We start from the raw sequence: 23,097 nt of genomic DNA, 5'->3' as shown, positions 1-23,097 counted from the left end.
GTCGTCGATAGGCAGCCCGCCGACATGTTGGGCGGTCAATGTGAGCGCTGTCTCTCTCTGTCTCCGTGTTTGACACCCTGAGCAAGCAAGCAAGCGACCAGACAAACAGGCGAGAAACCAGACTCGTGATCTGGCTGTCGATTGCCTATGATGATTCTTCCACGATGCGCTCAGCTTTTGCCCTCGTCGATGCTCGCCTCACCGTTGTCACCACCCTGGCCTTTAATCCAAATGGCAAATTTAATCTACAAACCACTCCTACGCAGCTACACCGCCGACATCAAGACCGTGTTTAGGCACGAATGTTAGAGAAATGTGTTTTCACACGACGATCACCTTCCGTATGTGGAGGACCGCGCGCTCTTCATTGCAATACCACGCCAAGCAAGTCGACGTAGATCCCACCAACCCCCAAATACCCAACATCCAAACCACCAACTCCACGGCCTACTTGCTGCACACACTCGCACAACGCCATACAGATCTTCATCCGTCGATGCCGTTCAGTTTGCGCTGATGCCAAACGTAAGTATCTAAATGTAATCGGTCGGCACCAACTCAACATCCCAACCAGTGTCGGATACAACCTTTCAAAAACATGAACTCTATTGGAAATTGGTGTTACAGTCTATTTCTACCCAGCTCTCACGCAGGAGATACCCCACTCCGTCAAGCTAGAAATCCGTGACCACTGCCGCTCACTGACGCGGCTGCGGCTGCGGGTGGTGCATCTCCACCATCACGCGGTACAGACCCGCGCCGCACACGCCGCCGCACAACGGAGCCACGATGGGGATCCAGAAGTAGTGGTTGCGCAGCGTGAACACCTTGGTCCCCCAGCCGGCCAGACACGTGAAGAGACGCGGGCCGAAGTCGCGCGCAGGGTTGATGGCGTAGCCCGTGTTCATGCCGAACGCCATGCCCAGTCCCCAGATGAGCAGGCAGAAGGCGAACGGAGAGCCGACCGGACCGGCAGACTTGTTGCGCTTGTCCGTGATGGCGTACACGCCCAGCACCAGCATGGCCGTGCCGATGAACTCCGTGTAGAAGGCCGTGTAGTTGGAGATCTGGTCGCTAGGGTACGTGGACCAGCTTCCCTGCGTCGTCTCGCGGTTCGGGTCGATCACGTTCAGGTTCTGGTACTGCATCAGGTAGATGATGAAGGCGCCACAGAAGGCGCCCAGCACCTGCGACACCATGTAGCCCGGCGCCTTCCACCACGGCAGGCGGCCGTACACGCAGTGGGCCAGGGTCACGGCCGTGTTGAGGTTGGCGCCACTGACGCCCTCGGAGCAGTACACGCCGATGAGTACGGCCACGCCCCAGCACATGTTGATGCTGAGCCACGTGCCGTTCTTGTCCTCGGAGTTCACCACTTGGTTGTTCACGCCCATGCCGAAGACGATCATGACGAAGGTGCCGAGGAACTCGGCCAGGCACTCGCGCATGTGCACGCTCTGCACAGCGTAGCGCGAGACGGCCTTGCCCTGCGACGCGGAGCCGGCCTTGGGCGTCAGTGGCGCGTCGACGTAGCCCGTCTCGACCTTGTCGATCAGCTCGTCGTACGAAATAGCCGCTGTGTCTTGGTTGGAAGTCATGGTGATGGGGTAGTAGTGGGGTGGAGTCTTGAGATGCAGGACGCAGATCACTCGCGGTGGAGTGAGTGGGTGTGTTGGTCGGTTGCTTGACCGGTTGGAGGTGAAATGCAGAATGAGACTTTGATGAGTCCCGGGTCCCTAGTTGCAAGCAAGTGCCACCCCTCGCAATTAACGGCCGCGATTAATTTCTGATTATCCAGCGATTTTTTCTGCTTGGGGTGTTCGGTTCTCGGCGCGTGTCTTTTGCTGGATGAGCGGCTCGGCTCGGCTCGACTGGGAGTCAAAGGATGGATTTCACACCGCATGTGACAGGGCAGACAGTGACATAACGTGTGTGTGTTGCATCGGTGCTTGTGTTTGCCGCGTCGAGTGTGCTGGAAGGGAGCGCTGTGTGGGCCAGTGGAGAATGGGGAGACTGGTCGTTCTGGTGGGCAAAGTTGGCCGGGTCTTGACTCGCAGTCGCAACCCGCGGTTTTTAGTCGGCACGGATTACGTCGCGCCTCAACTCCCCGCAACTGCAGCGACGGTGGCAGATTAGTCTCCCTCACGCGTCGCAAGCCACGACAGGCTCCGTCCAACTTTGCCGTGGGTCCCGCCGCTACCACCGCCGAAAAGCGGTCGTGGCTGAGGCCCCACAAGCCCGCGTGCTAAGCGCAACCGCGGACGTAAGGAGCCTCGGGCTGAATAAAAACCGGCGATACCTCCCCCGCGACTTGAGCTGCATCGCGTTGCCTTTGCGTTTGCGTTTGCCTTGGATCGCGCCGTCTTCTGGCTAAACGAAGCTACCGACCGAAAGAGCGCAGCGAGTCCGAGGCACGCTTTGCCCGCGGACCATGTCGCTGCAGCGAAAAAGGTTGATGCAGAGTGGTATATCGCACCGTGTCTTGCTTCAGTTCTGAGCAAGCGAGCCGGCGGCGGCGCTTGTCGTCCTCTCTCTCGCAGGATTTTTTAACTTGACTAGAGCCTCGAGTCTCATCTTGGAACTCAAGCGAGTCGCGAGCCCTGCTTTGCCCCGCGTTGAAGTCGGCCTGGGCTGTTTGCTAAAAAGAGGCCACCTGTAATACCGGCAGTGCTTTGGACGGAGGACGGAAGGCTCAATGGGTCGGTGCTTCACCGCCGCTCAAACGCCGTTGCCGAATGCAGGCAACTCCGTCTCAGTCCATTGGTGCCGGTCGAGCGGGCTAGACCACGTCATCGACCCTGACTGCTCTTCGGAAACGGCTGAACGGCTGCACAGAAGCAGTCACTGCTGAAAGGCGCCGGGTTGTGCCGTGTCGGGGCGCGGTGGATGCCAATACCGACGCTGTGCATGTAACGGCACTTGTGCAATGCAACTCTCTGTGCGATGTCTTGCAAGGCTGAGTAATGATCATGGGTGAAAATCCAAATAATCTATTGTACTGGTTACGATCTATCAAGCAAGTAAGCTTAAGAATAATGTGGTTTGTCGGGGCGCTGTGCGATACGATGCCGCCTGTACGCTCCTTCTCGTACAGATAATAGTAGTTGGCCCCCACTCACAGCAGTGGGCCCCGCGGGTGGTGGATCTCCACCAACACGCGGTACAGACCCGCGCCGCACACGCCGCCCAGCGAGTCGGCCACAAGCGGGATCCAGAAGTAGTAGTTACGCAGTGTGAAGACCTTGGAGCCCCAGCCGGCCACCGCCGTGAAGAGGCGAGGACCCAGGTCGCGCGCAGGGTTCACGGCGTATCCCGTGTTCATGCCGAACGCCATGCCCAGCGCCATGATCATGAGTGCGAAGGCGAAGGCGTTGCCATACTTGCCGGCGGGGCGATTCTTCGTGTCCGTGATGGCGTAGATGCTCATGACGAGCATGGCCGTACCAATAAACTCCGTGTAGAAGGCCGTGTAGTTGGAGATGTTGTCCCGCGGGTAAGTAGCGAAGCTGCTCTGCGTTGTCTCGCGGTTCGGATCGATCTCGTTGAGGTTTTGCCATTGCATGACCCAGATGCAGAAGGCACCGCAGAAGGCCCCCAGCAGCTGCGACACCATGTAACCTGGAGCTTTCCACCACGGCAGGCGGCCGTACACGCAGTGGGCCAGCGTCACGGCCGTGTTGAGGTTGGCACCACTGACGCCCTCGGAGCAGTAGACGCCGATCATGACGCCGATACCCCAGCACATGTTGATGCTGAGCCACGTGCCGTTGGCCTCTTGTGAGTTGGTCACTTGGTTGTTCACACCCATGCCGAAGACGATCATGACGAAGGTGCCGAGGAACTCGGCGAAACACTCGCGCAGGTGCACGCTCTCGACGGCGAAACGCGCGAGGCCCCGCGGCTTATTATCGGCAGGGTACTGCAGGGGGGTGGCCTTGGGGGTCACGGGCATGCCGGCGTAGCCGCTCTCGACCTTGTCCACCAGGTCGTCAAAGCCCTGGAGTTGGTAGGCGGGCGAAACACCGGCAGTCTGGTTGGGTGGGGTCGGGGCCATGTCGCTGTCGGGGGTCACTGGGGTAGTGCTGGATTGTCCAGGAGGTGGTAAAATGAGGAATGACCAGGTGCTTGGCGCAGGCTTTGGTCGGCGGGCAGTTGCAGGTGAAATGCTTCTCGAATCCGAATCGGCCCAAGTTGAAGCGTGTCTTTGGTTATGATTCGAATCTTTGGCCACGGTGGCTCGATGCCGATTCTGTAACGGATCTTCGGCGACGCTCGAGGCTGAAGAAGCCAGCATGGGGCTGTGATCCTGTCAAGCGTGAGCATTCAGCGGCGCTTTCTACTTTGAAGCAGGTCGCGGATCGATCCTCACAAAAGATAGGGTCTTCTCTGATATATAGGAGCTTACATCGAGCCACTTCTGGGCGTCGGCGATGCTGAGCTGAGGCAAGGTTGACTAGGATACCGTAGTTTGCATCGCCCTGCATCGGCTGATTTGAAACGCTACTTGGCAAAGAACCTGGCCAGGCCGAGTAGTTCGTACCCAGTCCCACCCAAGAGCACAAATTAATCTGCAGCTTCACCATATCCTACCTCACCGAGCTAGCCCACACGTCACCCACCGCCACCAACATCCAGCGGCATCGCTCACTACTGTTGCAGCTGCTAGGTACGTATCTACGCCGCTCCCACCGGCCGCGACATCTTTTGCTCCAGAAATTGGTGCCGACAGCGACGGTATTGGCATCCACCGCGCCCCGACACGGCACAACCCGGCGCCTTTCAGCAGTGACTGCTTCTGTGCAGCCGTTCAGCCGTTTCCGAAGAGCAGTCAGGGTCGATGACGTGGTCTAGCCCGCTCGACCGGCACCAATGGACTGAGACGGAGTTGCCTGCATTCGGCAACGGCGTTTGAGCGGCGGTGAAGCACCGACCCATTGAGCCTTCCGTCCTCCGTCCAAAGCACTGCCGGTATTACAGGTGGCCTCTTTTTAGCAAACAGCCCAGGCCGACTTCAACGCGGGGCAAAGCAGGGCTCGCGACTCGCTTGAGTTCCAAGATGAGACTCGAGGCTCTAGTCAAGTTAAAAAATCCTGCGAGAGAGAGGACGACAAGCGCCGCCGCCGGCTCGCTTGCTCAGAACTGAAGCAAGACACGGTGCGATATACCACTCTGCATCAACCTTTTTCGCTGCAGCGACATGGTCCGCGGGCAAAGCGTGCCTCGGACTCGCTGCGCTCTTTCGGTCGGTAGCTTCGTTTAGCCAGAAGACGGCGCGATCCAAGGCAAACGCAAACGCAAAGGCAACGCGATGCAGCTCAAGTCGCGGGGGAGGTATCGCCGGTTTTTATTCAGCCCGAGGCTCCTTACGTCCGCGGTTGCGCTTAGCACGCGGGCTTGTGGGGCCTCAGCCACGACCGCTTTTCGGCGGTGGTAGCGGCGGGACCCACGGCAAAGTTGGACGGAGCCTGTCGTGGCTTGCGACGCGTGAGGGAGACTAATCTGCCACCGTCGCTGCAGTTGCGGGGAGTTGAGGCGCGACGTAATCCGTGCCGACTAAAAACCGCGGGTTGCGACTGCGAGTCAAGACCCGGCCAACTTTGCCCACCAGAACGACCAGTCTCCCCATTCTCCACTGGCCCACACAGCGCTCCCTTCCAGCACACTCGACGCGGCAAACACAAGCACCGATGCAACACACACACGTTATGTCACTGTCTGCCCTGTCACATGCGGTGTGAAATCCATCCTTTGACTCCCAGTCGAGCCGAGCCGAGCCGCTCATCCAGCAAAAGACACGCGCCGAGAACCGAACACCCCAAGCAGAAAAAATCGCTGGATAATCAGAAATTAATCGCGGCCGTTAATTGCGAGGGGTGGCACTTGCTTGCAACGAGGGACCCGGGACTCAAAGTCTCATTCTGCATTTCACCTCCAACCGGTCAAGCAACCGACCAACACACCCACTCACTCCACCGCGAGTGATCTGCGTCCTGCATCTCAAGACTCCACCCCACTACTACCCCATCACCATGACTTCCAACCAAGACACAGCGGCTATTTCGTACGACGAGCTGATCGACAAGGTCGAGACGGGCTACGTCGACGCGCCACTGACGCCCAAGGCCGGCTCCGCGTCGCAGGGCAAGGCCGTCTCGCGCTACGCTGTGCAGAGCGTGCACATGCGCGAGTGCCTGGCCGAGTTCCTCGGCACCTTCATCATGATCGTCTTCGGCATGGGCGTGAACAACCAAGTGGTGAACTCCGAGGACAAGAACGGCACGTGGCTCAGCATCAACATGTGCTGGGGCGTGGCCGTACTCATCGGCGTGTACTGCTCCGAGGGCGTCAGTGGCGCCAACCTCAACACGGCCGTGACCCTGGCCCACTGCGTGTACGGCCGCCTGCCGTGGTGGAAGGCGCCGGGCTACATGGTGTCGCAGGTGCTGGGCGCCTTCTGTGGCGCCTTCATCATCTACCTGATGCAGTACCAGAACCTGAACGTGATCGACCCGAACCGCGAGACGACGCAGGGAAGCTGGTCCACGTACCCTAGCGACCAGATCTCCAACTACACGGCCTTCTACACGGAGTTCATCGGCACGGCCATGCTGGTGCTGGGCGTGTACGCCATCACGGACAAGCGCAACAAGTCTGCCGGTCCGGTCGGCTCTCCGTTCGCCTTCTGCCTGCTCATCTGGGGACTGGGCATGGCGTTCGGCATGAACACGGGCTACGCCATCAACCCTGCGCGCGACTTCGGCCCGCGTCTCTTCACGTGTCTGGCCGGCTGGGGGACCAAGGTGTTCACGCTGCGCAACCACTACTTCTGGATCCCCATCGTGGCTCCGTTGTGCGGCGGCGTGTGCGGCGCGGGTCTGTACCGCGTGATGGTGGAGATGCACCACCCGCAGCCGCAGCCGCGTCAGTGAGCGGCAGTGGTCACGGATTTCTAGCTTGACGGAGTGAGGTATCTCCTGCGTGAGAGCTCGGTAGAAATAGACTGTAACACCAATTTCCAATAGAGTTCATGTTTTTGAAAGGTTGTATCCGATCCGACACTGGTTGGGATGTTGAGTTGGTGAGGACCGATTACATTTAGATACTTACGTTTGGCATCAGCACAAACTGAACGGCATCGACGGATGAAGATCTGTATGGCGTTGTGCGAGTGTGTGCAGCAAGTAGGCCGTGGAGTTGGTGGTTTGGATTTTGGGTATTTGGGGGTTGGTGGGATCTACGTCGACTTGCTTGGCGTGGTATTGCAATGAAGAGCGTGCGGTCCTCCACATACGGAAGGTGATCGTCGTGTGAAAACACATTTCTCTAACATTCGTGCCTAAACACGGTCTTGATGTCGGCGGTGTAGCTGCGTAGGAGTGGTTTGTAGATTAAATTTGCCATTTGGATTAAAGGCCAGGGTGGTGACAACGGTGAGGCGAGCATCGACGAGGGCAAAAGCTGAGCGCATCGTGGAAGAATCATCATAGGCAATCGACAGCCAGATCACGAGTCTGGTTTCTCGCCTGTTTGTCTGGTTGCCTGCTTGCTTGCTCAGGGTGTCAAACACGGAGAGAGAGAGAGAGAGACAGCGCTCACATTGACCACCCAACATGTCGGCGGGCTGCCTATCGACGACCGCAACTCGACCACGGCTCGCTGTTGCATTGACACGGACCAAGCAAGCCACACAGAATCCACCTCCGTCCGGTTTAATTTGGCGCGCTACGGGATCCGGCGACGAGAGCGATGGGACCATTTTGAGTGATTCCGGTGGTCGTTTTGGCCAGCTCTCAAAATTTGAGAAGCGAGAGTTTCATTCTAGGCGTCTTCGCTTCACATCGTTCCAGTACCCTCTGCGAGGAGCGACCTCCACCGGCATCAAGTGCGTAATGCACTGTGCGTTCCATCTCTGTAGGTGATCTCGAGTCACCCAATGACACTCATGAATGACACTCATGATTAATACCGCAAAAATTGCGTTGCATTTAGAGAGAGAGAGTTGCATGTAATTCACTGCTAAAGCGTGCGACTACGACCACAGTCCTACTGACAAGAACCGACCCAAGCCATACTGAGTTGTCACCTGGTTGTGCGTGCTTCCAGAGGTCATTATCGCCACCACCCTAAAAAAGCATAGTAAAAGCTGAGCTGTACGGACCTGCCCGTAATGTACACTACTTACCCCACTGGTGAAATGGCACAGCAGAGGCCAAACATGGTCATGGCATTCCTCACTAGGAATTGTAGCGGCTGCGTTAGGGCTGTCGAGCCAACCGCTTCGACTTGTTTGACTGGATCAACGCCAAATTTGCGATTTTTTCAAATCTTTGAAAAGGCGAAAAGCCTAAACTCTCAGATACACAAATTTGAGTTCGAGTGCGCAACGTTTGTGCGCTTGAGTGAGACCGGAGCCGAGTGGCGGCAGACCACCACCACCAACCTAACTTGCTGTTCACCGCAATCGCAACCACAACACTGCTCCATTGCACTTACTGTCCCATTCTGTGACTACGAAGTCATAATTGCCAGCACCCGACGGCCAGCCACATGACGCAGATACCAGCTCTAGCGCCAGTGTAGTTTACAGGCCTCTCACGTGACAGACGGGAAGCTGATTGGCAGCAAAAACATCGCCCAAGCGCCGTCGAACGAAGACGAGGCGTGAATTAACAAACAAATCGGCGGCTCGACTCGGCTCGATTCATGGAGCTCGATTGTGAGCAGCGCTCACTCGCTCGCTTCGAAAGACACGCGCCAAATTAATCTCCACGCCGTGTCAGGCTTGGTTGCACAGACACCCGCACAGAGCATGATGGCGAGCAGCGAGGCGGACACGCTCGAGTCTCATTCTGCATTTCACCTCCAACCGGTCAAGCAACCGACCAACACACCCACTCACTCCACCGCGAGTGATCTGCGTCCTGCATCTCAAGACTCCACCCCACTACTACCCCATCACCATGACTTCCAACCAAGACACAGCGGCTATTTCGTACGACGAGCTGATCGACAAGGTCGAGACGGGCTACGTCGACGCGCCACTGACGCCCAAGGCCGGCTCCGCGTCGCAGGGCAAGGCCGTCTCGCGCTACGCTGTGCAGAGCGTGCACATGCGCGAGTGCCTGGCCGAGTTCCTCGGCACCTTCATCATGATCGTCTTCGGCATGGGCGTGAACAACCAAGTGGTGAACTCCGAGGACAAGAACGGCACGTGGCTCAGCATCAACATGTGCTGGGGCGTGGCCGTACTCATCGGCGTGTACTGCTCCGAGGGCGTCAGTGGCGCCAACCTCAACACGGCCGTGACCCTGGCCCACTGCGTGTACGGCCGCCTGCCGTGGTGGAAGGCGCCGGGCTACATGGTGTCGCAGGTGCTGGGCGCCTTCTGTGGCGCCTTCATCATCTACCTGATGCAGTACCAGAACCTGAACGTGATCGACCCGAACCGCGAGACGATGCAGGGAAGCTGGTCCACGTACCCTAGCGACCAGATCTCCAACTACACGGCCTTCTACACGGAGTTCATCGGCACGGCCATGCTGGTGCTGGGCGTGTACGCCATCACGGACAAGCGCAACAAGTCTGCCGGTCCGGTCGGCTCTCCGTTCGCCTTCTGCCTGCTCATCTGGGGACTGGGCATGGCGTTCGGCATGAACACGGGCTACGCCATCAACCCTGCGCGCGACTTCGGCCCGCGTCTCTTCACGTGTCTGGCCGGCTGGGGGACCAAGGTGTTCACGCTGCGCAACCACTACTTCTGGATCCCCATCGTGGCTCCGTTGTGCGGCGGCGTGTGCGGCGCGGGTCTGTACCGCGTGATGGTGGAGATGCACCACCCGCAGCCGCAGCCGCGTCAGTGAGCGGCAGTGGTCACGGATTTCTAGCTTGACGGAGTGAGGTATCTCCTGCGTGAGAGCTCGGTAGAAATAGACTGTAACACCAATTTCCAATAGAGTTCATGTTTTTGAAAGGTTGTATCCGATCCGACACTGGTTGGGATGTTGAGTTGGTGAGGACCGATTAATTGGGCACGAAGAATCGTTTGCCGCAGATAAGTGTTCGCCACTGCACTTGAATTGCTCGCGGTGTTTTATTCTGGCGGGTTCTTCACCTCTCCCCACCTCCTACTTTTGCTCAACTACTTCAACTTGGAAACCAATGACCAACGCCAATGCTGAGCAAACGAATGGTATACCAACAAATGCAGCAGCAACAAAGGATATTATTTGTTTGTTGGTTTCTATGGTACACTTCTATAGTTGACACACTGATCGCGTAAGGTTACCGCTGCCGCTCAGGTCGGTCCGCTCACCTGGACGCATCGCTTGCGAAACGATAGCGTCTGGCTCGCAAAACGATGGCTAGACGTCGCTTACAGCAGCGGCGACTGCAACTGCGGGTGGTGGATCTCCACCAACACGCGGTACAGACCCGCGCCGCACACGCCGCCCAGCGAGTCGGCCACAAGCGGGATCCAGAAGTAGTAGTTGCGCGTCGTGAAGACCTTGGAGCCCCAGCCGGCCACCGCCGTGAAGAGGCGAGGACCCAGGTCGCGCGCAGGGTTCACAGCGTATCCCGTGTTCATGCCGAACGCCATGCCCAGCGCCATGATCATGAGAGCAAACGCAAACGGAGAGCCCACGGGACCCGCAGACCTGTTGCGCTTGTCCGTGATGGCGTAGATGCTCAGCACCAGCATGGCCGTGCCGATGAACTCCGTGTAGAAGGCCGTGTAGTTGGAGATCTGGTCGCTAGGGTACGTGGAGAAGCTGCTCTGCGCCGTATCGTGGTTCGGACTTGCTCAATACGGACCCCATATTCGTGTTGCTGCTTTGGGATGTCGTATTACCGCGCACACACGTGGCGTTGCACTTCCTGATCCAATGGTACCTACGTCGATAAATAACATCGCATTGGCGCTCGTTAGCTTACAAACCTACTGTAGCAGCTTCTTGGCGCCGGAGGTCGGGGATTTGGTTCGACGTCTTTACTCCTTCGTCCAGCAAGAGATTAACAACTCATGGCTGCCGAAGACCTCCAACATTTTGTCTTCTGGATTGACGACGTTCTGGAATTTTTTCGTGAAGCAGTTGTCAAAGATTTAGGCGGGGGACAGTCTCGACTTGCCACCATCACACTCGGCAACCCGGAGCACGATGACGTCCGCGGTTACAATAACCAGCGACTCGGAGGTCTGGGTCCATCTTTTAGGCACTTATGATGTCCGTCAGCCAGTCTGCATGTGTACCTGCCCATGGCTGCGGTGGTGCAAACACGACTCACCAGCCAGCTACGCGCCACCCAGATGACTGTCGTCACCGGGATCGCTAACTGTGCATTCCAGCATGGTTTAATCTATGGCAAAACTACGAGCCTGCAACCCTTTTTGTCCAACTTGTTTCGTCGGGCTGGCTTATCGTTGCGTGACGTAGTGCAGCTGGTGCGAAGCGAAACAGCGGGCGATAGCAGGCCGAACAAGGCTCTGGGTCCGGTCACTTACGCAAAACTGCTCCAGGGATATACGCACACGCCGCTGATGATCGACATTGATAGGCACGGCTTCCTGGCACACTGGCTGCACCCCAGGCCAGACCAGGGGAGCCGGCCACGAAACCACCGCTCGGCTACAACAGCCAACGGCAAGTGAAGGAACGCATCCGTGAAGGTGAACGTGTGGGCACATACATTGTAGTCGACCTCGACGTCTTCGAAGCCTGGAGGGGAGGGGGGGGGGAGATAAGCACCAAGTGGTTCGTTACCCTGGTTATGACAAACCGACGCGGAGACTGCCGCGTGAACAGGGAGTCATCGCTAGTCGCACTATGCGTTCTGAGAGGGGATGCAAAAGCTTTTCGTTCGTGGGGAAGCAGCATCATGACTAGGAGAGCTCGATTGCTGTGGATCGTACATTTTAGTTGTATAGTGCACATGTACTGTGAGCGTAGATTTTAACCTCCTTTTTGTCCCTGCTGTCGCTGGTCCCCACGCACCGGCTTTCGAAGGTACGGTGCTGGTTTGCATCACCATGGTACTTGTTGCCTACACCGAATCGGCAGGTTTGATTTTATCAATCGTTTGTGTGTGCCCATTTTTAAACAACGCTATTTTCTTGTTACATGTATCTGCTCCTACTCGCTGACGAAAGAGTTCTCTCCCAGTCGCCTTCAGCCAGCACGGTATTGTTTAATGAAGATTCGATGGCAAGTGAGATACCACCGCGGCATCCTCGTTTCCTCACTTCTGGCGCAATCACCAGGTCTGCTTGGGGTGCGGTCGCATTGCGCGTTTTTCTGGGCGGTACACTTTTTTTTGAAACCATACAATATCCAAGTCAACCTACTTAGAAACTGATACTTAGTACGAAATTAATCCGCTTGGGCAGACTGGATGCGCACCGACCGATCTGCACGGCGTTTGATTCTGAAGTTTGTGCCGATTGTCTGAGGGGCGGCAACGTCTCATTCTGTATTTCACCAGCCACTGGTCAACAAGCCGCAAGTCTCGAGCTTCTGTGCGTACGAACATCTAAGCAAGTTCCAAAACAATCACCCCACCCCACCCCAACTACCAACCACGCAACATGGCCATACTTCCGTCCACGCAAACACCCGATGTGGCGTCGCCCAGTCGGACCCCACAGCCTTTTGACGACTTGGCCGACAAGATCGAGAACGGATACACCAATATGCCGCTGACCCCCAAGGCCACGATGGGTTTCGCCCCCGAGGGAAAACGCACAGGCCTGGCCCGCTTCGCCGTGCAGAGCGTGCACATGCGCGAGTGCTTCGCCGAGTTCCTCGGCACCTTCGTCATGATCGTCTTCGGCATGGGCGTGAACAACCAAGTGACCAACTCACAGGATGCCAACGGCACGTGGCTCAGCATCAACATGTGCTGGGGAATTGGCGTGCTCATCGGCGTGTACTGCTCCGAGGGCGTCAGTGGCGCCAACCTCAACACGGCCGTGACCCTGGCCCACTGCGTGTACGGCCGCCTGCCGTGGTGGAAGGCGCCGGGCTACATGATCTCGCAGCTGCTGGGGGCCTTCTGCGGTGCCTTCGTCATCTACGTCATGCAGTACCAGAACCTGAACGTGATCGACCCGAACCGCGAGACGACGCAGAGCAGCTTCTCCACGTACCCTAGCGACCAGATCTCCAACTACACGGCCTTCTACACGGAGTTCATCGGCACGGCCATGCTGGTGCTGAGCATCTACGCCATCACGGACCAGCGCAACCGTCCGGCCGGTCCCGTGGGCGCCGCGTTCGCCTTCTGTCTCATGATCATGGCTCTGGGTATGGCGTTCGGCATGAACACGGGTTACGCCGTGAACCCTGCTCGTGACTTCGGCCCTCGCCTGTTCACGTTCTGCGCCGGCTGGGGCTCCAAGGTGTTCACGACGCGCAACTACTACTTCTGGATCCCGCTCGTGGCCGACTCGCTGGGCGGCGTGTGCGGCGCGGGTTTGTACCGCTTGCTCGTGGAGATCCACCACCCTCCCCTCCCGCACCAGAACTAAGCGATGAATAGACTATAAACTCTAGCTCAATGTACCTTGTATTGATGAGCAATTGGGTGTTTTGCTGTTGTTTGACGCTGCTTGTAGTGTTTAGAATTCTTCTCAAAGGATTCGACCAGGTGCTGAATTTTCATGAAGTAGTATAATATTTGGTGCAAACGCAGACTGCGTGGTTTGGTGCTTGGCATTTCACTGTGGACTGTCAAACAAACCATTTCAACCTGACACCAAGCAGAATAAATTGCGCTCAAATAGCTCGCGTTTCTTGGTTATCGCCGAGTTGAGCGCTGTATTGTGATATCCAGTGCCGGTGGATTGCTAGGTTGTTGGTCTCCTGCCTCCTTGAGCTTCGACAGGCGTTGGTGCACGCCTGTCACTCGAATCTGTGCGAAAGACAAGCAAAACAGGGATCCTTTTGACAGCGTCCCGATCGGTCCACGACTGTCAGGACAGCGAACTCGGCGATATACATGAGCAAGCAAGCAAGGCAGGCTTGGCATAATTCTTCCTGTTAATTGGTTCCGGGTAATACGAGTCGTCCCGACGAACAGCCCTCATCCCGTTGCTTGCTAAGGAAGTGACTTGGAAAAACATAAATACGACAGGTGCGTGACTTGATGACCAGCGGAAGCACTGCGGATAGGCTGGCTTGTGCGGCGTGGCTTCTGTAGCTGAGACCGATTTCTCCAAGAAGACAAAGCACTCGGCGAACTAGAAAAACACAGATCCAAGAGGATGCAGGAACCGGCTCACGGCTTTCAAGTTGGAACCTGATAACAGGATAGTTTGCTTCGTTTGGCCCATTAATCTGCGCGCCACGTTGCATGCCACGTTGGCAGCACCCAAGCTCCGCAAACATCACCGCTGAACACCCCGGACACCCGCTGTCGTTGTCTATTGTATGAGTGCAATTCGGCATTCTGAAGAAAACTCTAGTTAGAAACGGTAGCCGGCTGCGTGGCATCAATCCTGCATAAACACGCAGACCCCAAGCAGCATGCAGTATCAGTGTCAGTCAGCGCCGTATTAACCACCCGCGTTATTAATGCGGTGTCGCCCCGTTGAATGGCGCGGGATTGATCGTGCGACTGATGCTGCAGTTTCCGTGGCGCCGCGAGACCACGCTTTCGATCGCTTCCTGAGCATTCGATGTCGCCAACGATGCCAGGCATCCAGTCAACTCGCATGCTGCGATGCAACCCCATCAGCTCCAACCCCATTCTGTATTTTGCCATTCCTCGGTCAATCGAGTCTCCAGTAACCATGGCCCCGCTTCCGTCCACCCAGAACCCCGACGTCGAGGCTGCCCCCGCTATGGCTGAGCCGTTTACGGTCAACGATGACTTTGATAAGACCGAGAACGGCTACGCCGGTATGTCTGTCACCCCCAAGGCCACTACCGCGTACCCCAACCGTACGGGTCTGGCCCGCTTTGCCGTGCAGAGTGTGCACATGCGCGAGTGCTTCGCCGAGTTCCTCGGCACCTTCGTCATGATCGTCTTCGGCATGGGCGTGAACAACCAAGTGACCAACTCGCAGGATGCCAACGGCACGTGGCTCAGCATCAACATGTGCTGGGGAATTGGCGTGCTCATCGGCGTGTACTGCTCCGAGGGCGTCAGTGGTGCCAACCTCAACACGGCCGTGACGCTGGCCCACTGCGTGTACGGCCGCCTGCCGTGGTGGAAGGCGCCGGGCTACATGATCTCGCAGCTGCTGGGGGCCTTCTGCGGTGCCTTCGTCATCTACGTCATGCAGTACCAGAACCTGAACGTGATCGACCCGAACCGCGAGACGACGCAGAGCAGCTTCTCCACGTACCCTAGCGACCAGATCTCCAACTACACGGCATTCTACACGGAGTTCATCGGCACGGCCATGCTGGTGCTGAGCATCTACGCCATCACGGACCAGCGCAACCGGCCGGCCGGTCCCGTGGGCGCCGCGTTCGCCTTCTGTCTCATGATCATGGCTCTGGGTATGGCGTTCGGCATGAACACGGGATACGCCGTGAACCCTGCTCGTGACTTCGGCCCTCGCCTGTTCACGTTCTGCGCCGGCTGGGGCTCCAAGGTGTTCACGACGCGCAACTACTACTTCTGGATCCCGCTCGTGGCCGACTCGCTGGGCGGCGTGTGCGGCGCGGGTCTGTACCGCCTGCTCGTGGAGATCCACCACCCTCCCCTCCCGCACCAGAACTAAGTGTTGTGGGAGCCCGTACACTACATAGAGAACAAGACACGCCAGCGGCGTAGTTGCTGTGCGTACTGCGCAGCACAGATGTACGTCAGATGGTTGAAAGCGTTTCGCGCTTTTGTAGGCTTTGTGATTGTGATAAGCCAGAGAAAAATGACGTGCTGCGTTTACATTTTCAAGGACGGTGTTGCCTTACTTTGATAACTGCGCAGCTTTACCATGTATGATGCTGAGCGGCATAGTTAGCGTTCTTCAGGATAGTGGTCTTTCGCGGAACCTCCGCCTCTGATAGTCTTACCCGAAGCTGAAATCTAGCCACGATGCAGCTGCTAGGCAGCATCGTGGAAAGAGGGAACGAAGAACACCGAAGCAGCAAATGCGTAGTAAGTGCGCAGAAGAGCTTGCTTCGATCATATTTAACGATTTCAAGGAGTCTTGGAGGGCGGGAGAAAGCTCGCTGGCAGGAAGAAGCACGCGGCAAACTCCATGTGTTGCGTGCCCGACAGCGGACCCTATTCGAGGAGCACCAACATGGCCACTTGACTCAGGAAGAATGCACATATGCAGTTGAATTGGCGTTCTTAGCAACCGCGCAGTGTCCTCGTTAAGAATGGAGCTGATCGCACCGGGGAGTTGTTCCTCGAAGCTTGGGCAGCGACGGTGTCTACCTTGCTGTGCGTCTTGCTCGGGCGTCTGCATCGCGCGCCAAGTTCAATGCGTTGCAGCCATTGCTGGATCGCAGGTGAAACAACGCAGGGCTGAACGAATCGAACTGTGCTCTCTGTCGGAAGAAAACGCCAACTGAGCGTCACGCCGTCGCTGTTAGATCCAATCGTGCGGCACGAACAAGGACCACTTCGGTCCAGGCAAGTTGCATGCATTCTTGAAGGAGCTGCAAGTGAAGACGCTACGCTAACCATCCGGTATCGAGTAGGAACTGGGGTATGATCAGCCACTGCACTCTGCTCTGAAAGAGTTCGGCAAGCGACCGATATGGCATCGTACGGAGACGCATGATCGCCTAGACGACGTTCCGCCGCAAAGGCTTCGGCCTACTGATTGAAGATGAAGGCGAGTGCCTTAGCACTTCAGTTCCGGAGTGCACGCATTTTCCAGGGCAGATGCTACGCGCTCCTATGTTACCGCGATGCAGGCCACCACCGCATACGCAAATCACACAAGTAGCGGAGACGTCATGTCGGACATGGCCAAGATCGGAGCGGCAGTGACGGTGGGGGCCGCGCTAGGGGCGGCCGTCAAGTCCATGTGGGGTCTGGCCCGCGTCGAGACCATCTCGGCCAAAGGCGACAAGAAGGAGAAGCCGGCCGTGACGCTGTTCGTGTACGACCACTGCCCATTCTGCGCGCGGGCCCGCCTCGTGCTCGGGCTCAAGAAGGTGCCGCACGAGTTGGCCTTCATGGCCAACCACGACGAATCTACGCCCGTGGAGCTCGTGGGCGCCAAGCAAGCTCCCATCCTGCTACTCCCCAGCGGCCGCGCGTTGACTGAGAGCATGGAGATCGTCAAGTACGTGGACGAGCACTACGGTGGGCCTGCCATCCTGGCCCCGCCCTCGGGCCGCGAGGACATCAAACGATGGATCGAGGAGTCGGCCCACGTGCTGCACGCATTGTACCACCCGCGCGTGCACAAGGCCCCGTTCGCCGAGTTCGCGCAGCAAGAGAGTCGCGACTACTACCGCACCAAGAAGGAAAAGAGCATGGGCTCGTTCGACGAGGCGCTCAAGCGCTCCCCGCAGCTTGTGCAGGAGGCCAACAAGTTCCTGGAGCAGCTGGCTGTCATGCTCTACTCGGAGCACTCGGTGAACAAGGCGCTGGGCTACGACGACATCGACCTGTTCGGCCGCCTGCGCTGTCTCACGCTCGTGCGCGGCATCACGTGGCCGTCCAACGTGCGCGAGTTGGTCGACTTCATGGCGGAGGCTGGGGACATTGCTCTGCTCGACAATATGGCCATGTACTAGCATCCGTGTTTCGCAACTAGAGCTCACAGACAGCTGCTACTTCGAAGTATTGCCTTCTTTTTCATCACCTTTCTCCGTTTGAAGACGCGACTTTACTGCAGTTGCCGCCCACCAGCCAAGCAAGAATATATACATAGCTCTTACAAAGTTTTGATTGAGTTGGATGGAGTGAGGTTGGTTTGTGACGCTGAAATATGGCAACGAGGAGGCCGGAGTTTGATCATAGGGCCTAGTAACCTCGAATCGCCTGCAAAAGGCTTCGCGAACTTTGAATGAAAGCCACTCCGGTCGGTTTGAACGAATCAAAATCACAAGTTGAAGCGAACCATCACCCGTATCTAATACCACAGCTCCGTATTTAAATCGCAACATAATATCCAATCAGAATGAGTGATTCCAGGGATCCATGTCATTCGAGAAGAAGACACGACCTGCAGTCTTGTCCCGACGTGGCCCCTTAACTGGCCCGATAGCTGAGAGAAAGAAGAACCTGTTGACACCGAATTTACCCCCATAATGTCCGACCTGTCCAAGCTCGTGGCCACGTTCGCCGTTGGTTCGGCTGTGGGTGTGGCGGCCACGGCCCTGGTCCTGCGCCGGCCCAAGACCCTCACGGCGCTGCCCAAGCTGTTCGTGTACGACCACTGTCCGTTCTGCGTGCGGGCCCGCATGATCTTCGGCTTCAAGAAGGTGCCGCACGAGCTGCTGTTCTTGGCCAATCACGACGAGGCCACGCCCATTGGGCTCGTGGGCTCCAAGCAGGCCCCCATTCTGCAGCTGGCCGGCGGCCACGCCTTCCCGGAGAGCATGGACATCGTCAAGTACGTGGACGAGCACTACGGCGGGCCGGCCGTACTGGCCCCGTCGGCCAACCGGCCCGAGATCAAGCAGTGGATCAAGGACTCGGCCGACGTGTTCCGCCTGCTGTACCACCCGCGCTTCCACGCGGCCCCGTTCGCCGAGTTCGCCATGCTCGAGAGTCGTGAGTACTACCGTAAGAAGAAGGAAAATACCATTGGCTCGTTCGATGAGGCGCTGGCCAAGACGCCGGAGCTCGTGGCCCAGGCGAACACGTTCCTGGAGCAGCTGGCCGTCATGTTCCACTCGAGCCACTCGGTGAACGAGACGCTGAGCTACGACGACATTGACCTGTTCGGCCGGCTGCGTGGCCTGACGCTCGTGCGCGACCTCGAGTGGCCGCCCAAGCTCCGCGAGTACATCGACCACATGGCCGAGAAGGCCGACATCCCCTTGCTGGACAACATGGCCGTGTACTAAGTGGCCCGTTGTTGATGTTGACAGCTGGAGAATTGTTGGGATGAAGGTAGCAGGTGTGGCCGGCACTGTCTGGACCATGTTGAATCCTTGTTATGAGGAAGTACACTCGCTACTTTGCTACGAAGGACTGGTGTGCTCACCGTGTTTCTCGTCACTTTATGAATTGTTTTCAGCGGTGGGTTTAGGCAGAGCCACGACGAGCTTTGAACTTCTTGGCGGCTGGCACGATCGTGCTCTTGAAAATCTCGTCCGTGTCGTAGATGGTGTAGTCGCCGCGGTATGTCTTCAAAGACTCGAGGCCGAACTCCCAGTACTGCATGCTCGAGCCTGCAGCGTAGACAGCGTCACTCCAGGCCTTGTACACGCTGGCGTTGTGGCTTTTCACTCCGTACTCTTCCATCACGACGGGCTTGCCAGCCTTTTTACCCGATGCAACGTGGTCGTTGATCCATTTCCGACCCCAGGACACGAATTCACTGGCGTCGACACTCCAACCGTCCGGATACGTGTGGTAAGCACCGTAGTCGATGCTTTTAATCGCCAGATTGGCATCAAAGTCGACGCCTGAAAGCCCAGAGTACAGATACACGCTGCTGTCCGTGTTCATGAAGCCTTCACTTCCCGTGGCCACCAGGTGATTCGAATCCAGGCTTTTGATGTACTGCAGAATGGCACAGCACATACTGGGTCAGTACCAAGGCCAGCAAAATCTGCTGTCAGGGCTGATCAACTCACCGCCGACATCTCGGTCATCCAGTCATTGATGGTTTTCGTCGTACAGGTTCCCGATTCAGGCATGCCTCCTCCTGACCCTGCGCAGCGGCATTCGTTACAGAGCTCCCAACTCATAATCGTGTCGTTTTCCTGTTTGTTTTTGGAAGAACAAGAGGGTCAGTGCATCACGAGGGGCTGTTCCTCGCAAGCAACAGCGCACCTTGTATCGCTTGACGAAGGTGGCGATGTACTTCTTGTACGCAGCCTTGATTTTTGCGTCTGTGTAGAAGTCGTCGTGGTACTTGCCGCCGAGCTGCTTCACGTACACATCTGGATGCACAAGATAAACCTGTGAGCGAGTCAAGCCAAGGCGGATTCCAGCGCAATACTTACCCATGCCGCCGTAGTCGGACCAGTTGTTCACCAGTGGCACGACAAGTTTGACACCTGCTGCCTTAGCTGCCGCGACAACTTTATCGAAGTATCCGAGACCGTTGTCCTTCGTGTTGATGGAGGCAACTCCGTTTTCCCAGAGCTGGTAGACGATGTTGTACGGCGTCGTGCCTACGGTGGTCAAGTCAGCGAAGCCCATGGAGCGGCAGACGGTGATATCGTTCTGAGCCATCGTCGTGAAAATCGCGGCCAGGTCCGTCTCGCTCTGCTCGCGCAACAACTCTCTTCAGCCACAGAACACGGCGTTTCCCAGTCACGAAGTTCACCTACCCAGTTGATCTCCGAAGCCCAGTACGAGTTGGTACCGAAGATGTAGAACGGCTCGCCGTCGACCTCGAATGCCGTTCCAGACGTCTTCACGAAGCCCGCTGTCGTTGCTTGGATAGCAAGCGACACCAAGGCCACCACATTAGCGAGAACCTTCATCGTCGCGTTTCGAGTTATCGTGGCAAATGAAAGCCACGCTTTTCCATGTTGAGCCAGGGTGAGGCACAGTTCGCATCAACTGTACGGTGTTCACATCGCGCGCTCCTATCGCGATTGTGAGTTTATTTCATCGGGCACTCGAATAAGAAGAGTGTTATTCAGGTTCTGACCAGTGGAAGGTAATTGATCATATGATTTTTTGGTTAGGTACGAAATGTGGAATGGTAAGCTGGGTCCTTGTGGGGGAGGGGTGTACGAGATGTGAAATGGTAAGCTGGGTCCTTGTGTGTGTGTGTGTGTGGGGGGGGGAGGCAATTACTGATCAGACTCAAGCTACACGCTTTCTAAATGGCCTCAATGTACCTCACTGAAACATAAAACAAGAGCCCTGACCAGTTCAAGCTCACGCACGTCTGCAGCTACAAGAGCCAAAGCACTGACCCCCACGCCTGTAATCGCGCGGTCCATGAGCAAGCTGCTGACCACGGACGTGCAGCTCGAGGTCACCACGACGCCTTGCACATCAAGCAGGCTTGGAGGCCAAGCACCATGTGGTCGTGGCCAATACGCTGAGCTGAAGTCGCAGCAGACCAAGAACCACTGCGCCATCGACCAGGTAACGGCGTACTCTTCTCCGTGTCCCACAAGCGCCGCTTCGACAGCAGCTTTATCACTGTGCAACCTGCACCCCGGGTGAGGCACGCTCGGACAACACTGAGTGCCGAGGTTTGACGCTCAGTATGACCCACCATGAAGGGCTATTGGAAGGGGACGGACGGTACGTGTTATACGGCCTGGGCGTTCGGATAGCCGCTGCAATCTTATCGTAGTATGTCGGGTACAAGCCAAACTTGGTGGGAATGACGTGGTTCTCGCTCGTTGCGTCGTTCGTGAACTTCTCAAACCACCTCCTGGTCTGTTGACCCCAATCATGGGGCCGACGTCCTCGGCGAGCATACCGACGCTCAGAATCATGTCCTTTTCGTGGAACATCTTGTACTTGAGTTCTAGACCGAAGAAGTCATCGTTATTGCCGCCTTCACGCTGAACGAAAACCCAGTGGTCGCGCTTGTGAATCAAAAGATTTCTCGGCGGTGGAGGGCCATCAGACACGCACCACCATGGCGACCAGAACCTCGCTGCTGTCGGCTCTGCTCGTGACGGTGGCGACGACATCCTCGGATACAGCTTCAACTGCGCGCGTCGTAGTGCCGGACCTCGCCGGGATGATCTACCCGTCGCCTTGTATCAGCCAACACGTGCGGTTCGGAGACCACAATTCGTCCTTCCCCACCGCCTACGAGCTCGTCGCGTCCACAACCGCGTCTGTTACTTGTGTCGACGCTCGACTGTGTCTTGAGCTGCAGATTTCGTCGGTCTTCGATATGGACCTCTTCTTCCTGCACCGATACGACACCAACACGCCGCTGGTCTCCGCAACCTCCGAGGGCTACGACGCAAAGGACATTTTGCCACTGATTCCAGTTAGCACTGATGGCGAGCCTACGGTGTGGTGGTTCCAGTCCAACGCGACAGATGCTCCGACTGGGAGTGCGGCCGGACCGAGCACCACCAGTGCACCGCCTGCAATCGACCTGCTCCTGAGTCTTCGACAGCGAAGTCAGAGACTATCGGCTCGAGACCAACTTCTCGTTCAACTGCACTTTCAATCGGTGGACTCTCGCACCGCGACGAGTGCGATCCAGGTGTACAGCGTGTACGGCAGTCAACGGGCAACGCGTCGTGTGGATGCAAACACCATTCGAGTGGCGCTTTCCATCACGAGAAATACGGAGACCTCATTGGAGAAGCGGCTTGCTACGTCGCGCTCCCGTCTGGCCGACGCCTGTTCCAAGCGCGAGGAGCTTCGGACCGCATCAATCAAGGTGCCCGTCAAGTTCGGTTTGAACTACATCGACTTCCAGTCGAACGAGTGGTGCTCGCTGAAGGAGATCATCGAGCAGCTGTTCGTCGACACGCAAGGCGTGGTGTATCTGAAGTCAATGACCGACGACATCATGCAAGCGGCCGCGGCTACTCAGCAGTCGTTCGTGAGCGACCGCAACGAGACCAACGTTGCCGGGATGGAGGAGCTTCGTGAGTTGGCGGTAGATTATTTTTCGGGTCCCCTGCAGATCCGGTCTGACTTTTGGAACAAGGTTTTTCTCGGTAAATGACCAATATATGACCGGATACCCCGGATCAAAATCCCGATCCGGCCGTGGCACCCCTAATTACTAGCATTTCACACGTTGTTAGTGCTTCCGTTTCTCATTAAAATCATGTAGCTAATCTGTTATTTTATCCACGGCGCGGCTAAATTCCAGCTGTAGCGTGAGCTAATTCGCGACCTCAAAAAGCTGCATCGTTGCTCGAGTTACTGCTGCTGCTAACCCAGCGAAACCGACGCGTGTTCTCACCGCCATTCCTCATTTTGCGGGCATCAGCAATGAGTGAAGCTGAGGCTATCACTCCGTTCAAGACGACGATACACTGGAAGGGCTTTCAGCTAACGAAGTGTCAC

The 23,097-nt window shown here is 56.9% G+C and overlaps 5 protein-coding genes across 5 annotated transcripts; 4 read left to right on the top strand and 1 right to left on the bottom strand.

The window, feature by feature from the left end:
- Nucleotides 1-14,785: 14,785 nt before the first annotated feature.
- KRP23_12173 (Aquaporin-10) lies at nucleotides 14,786-15,724 on the top strand (the record flags this gene model as incomplete). Its single annotated transcript, XM_067882757.1, has 1 exon — nucleotides 14,786-15,724. The coding sequence occupies one exon, from the start codon at nucleotides 14,786-14,788 to the stop codon at nucleotides 15,722-15,724; it is 939 nt and encodes a 312-aa protein (XP_067739781.1).
- Nucleotides 15,725-16,913: 1,189 nt separating this feature from the next.
- Nucleotides 16,914-17,702, top strand: KRP23_12172 (Glutaredoxin 2; the record flags this gene model as incomplete). The annotated part of the gene is made up of 1 exon (XM_067882756.1): nucleotides 16,914-17,702. One exon carries the CDS (start codon nucleotides 16,914-16,916, stop codon nucleotides 17,700-17,702), a length of 789 nt encoding a protein of 262 aa, XP_067739780.1.
- Nucleotides 17,703-18,218: 516 nt separating this feature from the next.
- KRP23_12171 (Glutaredoxin 2) lies at nucleotides 18,219-18,980 on the top strand (the record flags this gene model as incomplete). Its single annotated transcript, XM_067882755.1, has 1 exon — nucleotides 18,219-18,980. The coding sequence occupies one exon, from the start codon at nucleotides 18,219-18,221 to the stop codon at nucleotides 18,978-18,980; it is 762 nt and encodes a 253-aa protein (XP_067739779.1).
- Nucleotides 18,981-19,161: 181 nt separating this feature from the next.
- On the bottom strand, nucleotides 19,162-20,573 carry KRP23_12170 (putative mannan endo-1,4-beta-mannosidase C; the record flags this gene model as incomplete). The annotated part of the gene is made up of 5 exons (XM_067882754.1): nucleotides 19,162-19,641; nucleotides 19,716-19,844; nucleotides 19,915-20,024; nucleotides 20,088-20,352; nucleotides 20,418-20,573. 5 exons carry the CDS (start codon nucleotides 20,571-20,573, stop codon nucleotides 19,162-19,164), a joined length of 1,140 nt encoding a protein of 379 aa, XP_067739778.1.
- Nucleotides 20,574-21,694: 1,121 nt separating this feature from the next.
- Nucleotides 21,695-22,750, top strand: KRP23_12169 (uncharacterized protein; the record flags this gene model as incomplete). The annotated part of the gene is made up of 1 exon (XM_067882752.1): nucleotides 21,695-22,750. One exon carries the CDS (start codon nucleotides 21,695-21,697, stop codon nucleotides 22,748-22,750), a length of 1,056 nt encoding a protein of 351 aa, XP_067739777.1.
- Between the last annotated feature and the right edge of the window lie 347 nt (nucleotides 22,751-23,097).

Source organism: Phytophthora ramorum, assembly GCF_020800215.1.
Source record: "Phytophthora ramorum isolate Pr-102 chromosome Unknown Phyram_PR-102_s0014, whole genome shotgun sequence".
In the NCBI taxonomy this organism is placed as follows: Eukaryota; Oomycota; class Peronosporomycetes; order Peronosporales; family Peronosporaceae; genus Phytophthora; species Phytophthora ramorum.
This window is presented reverse-complemented; position numbering and strand designations above follow the sequence as displayed.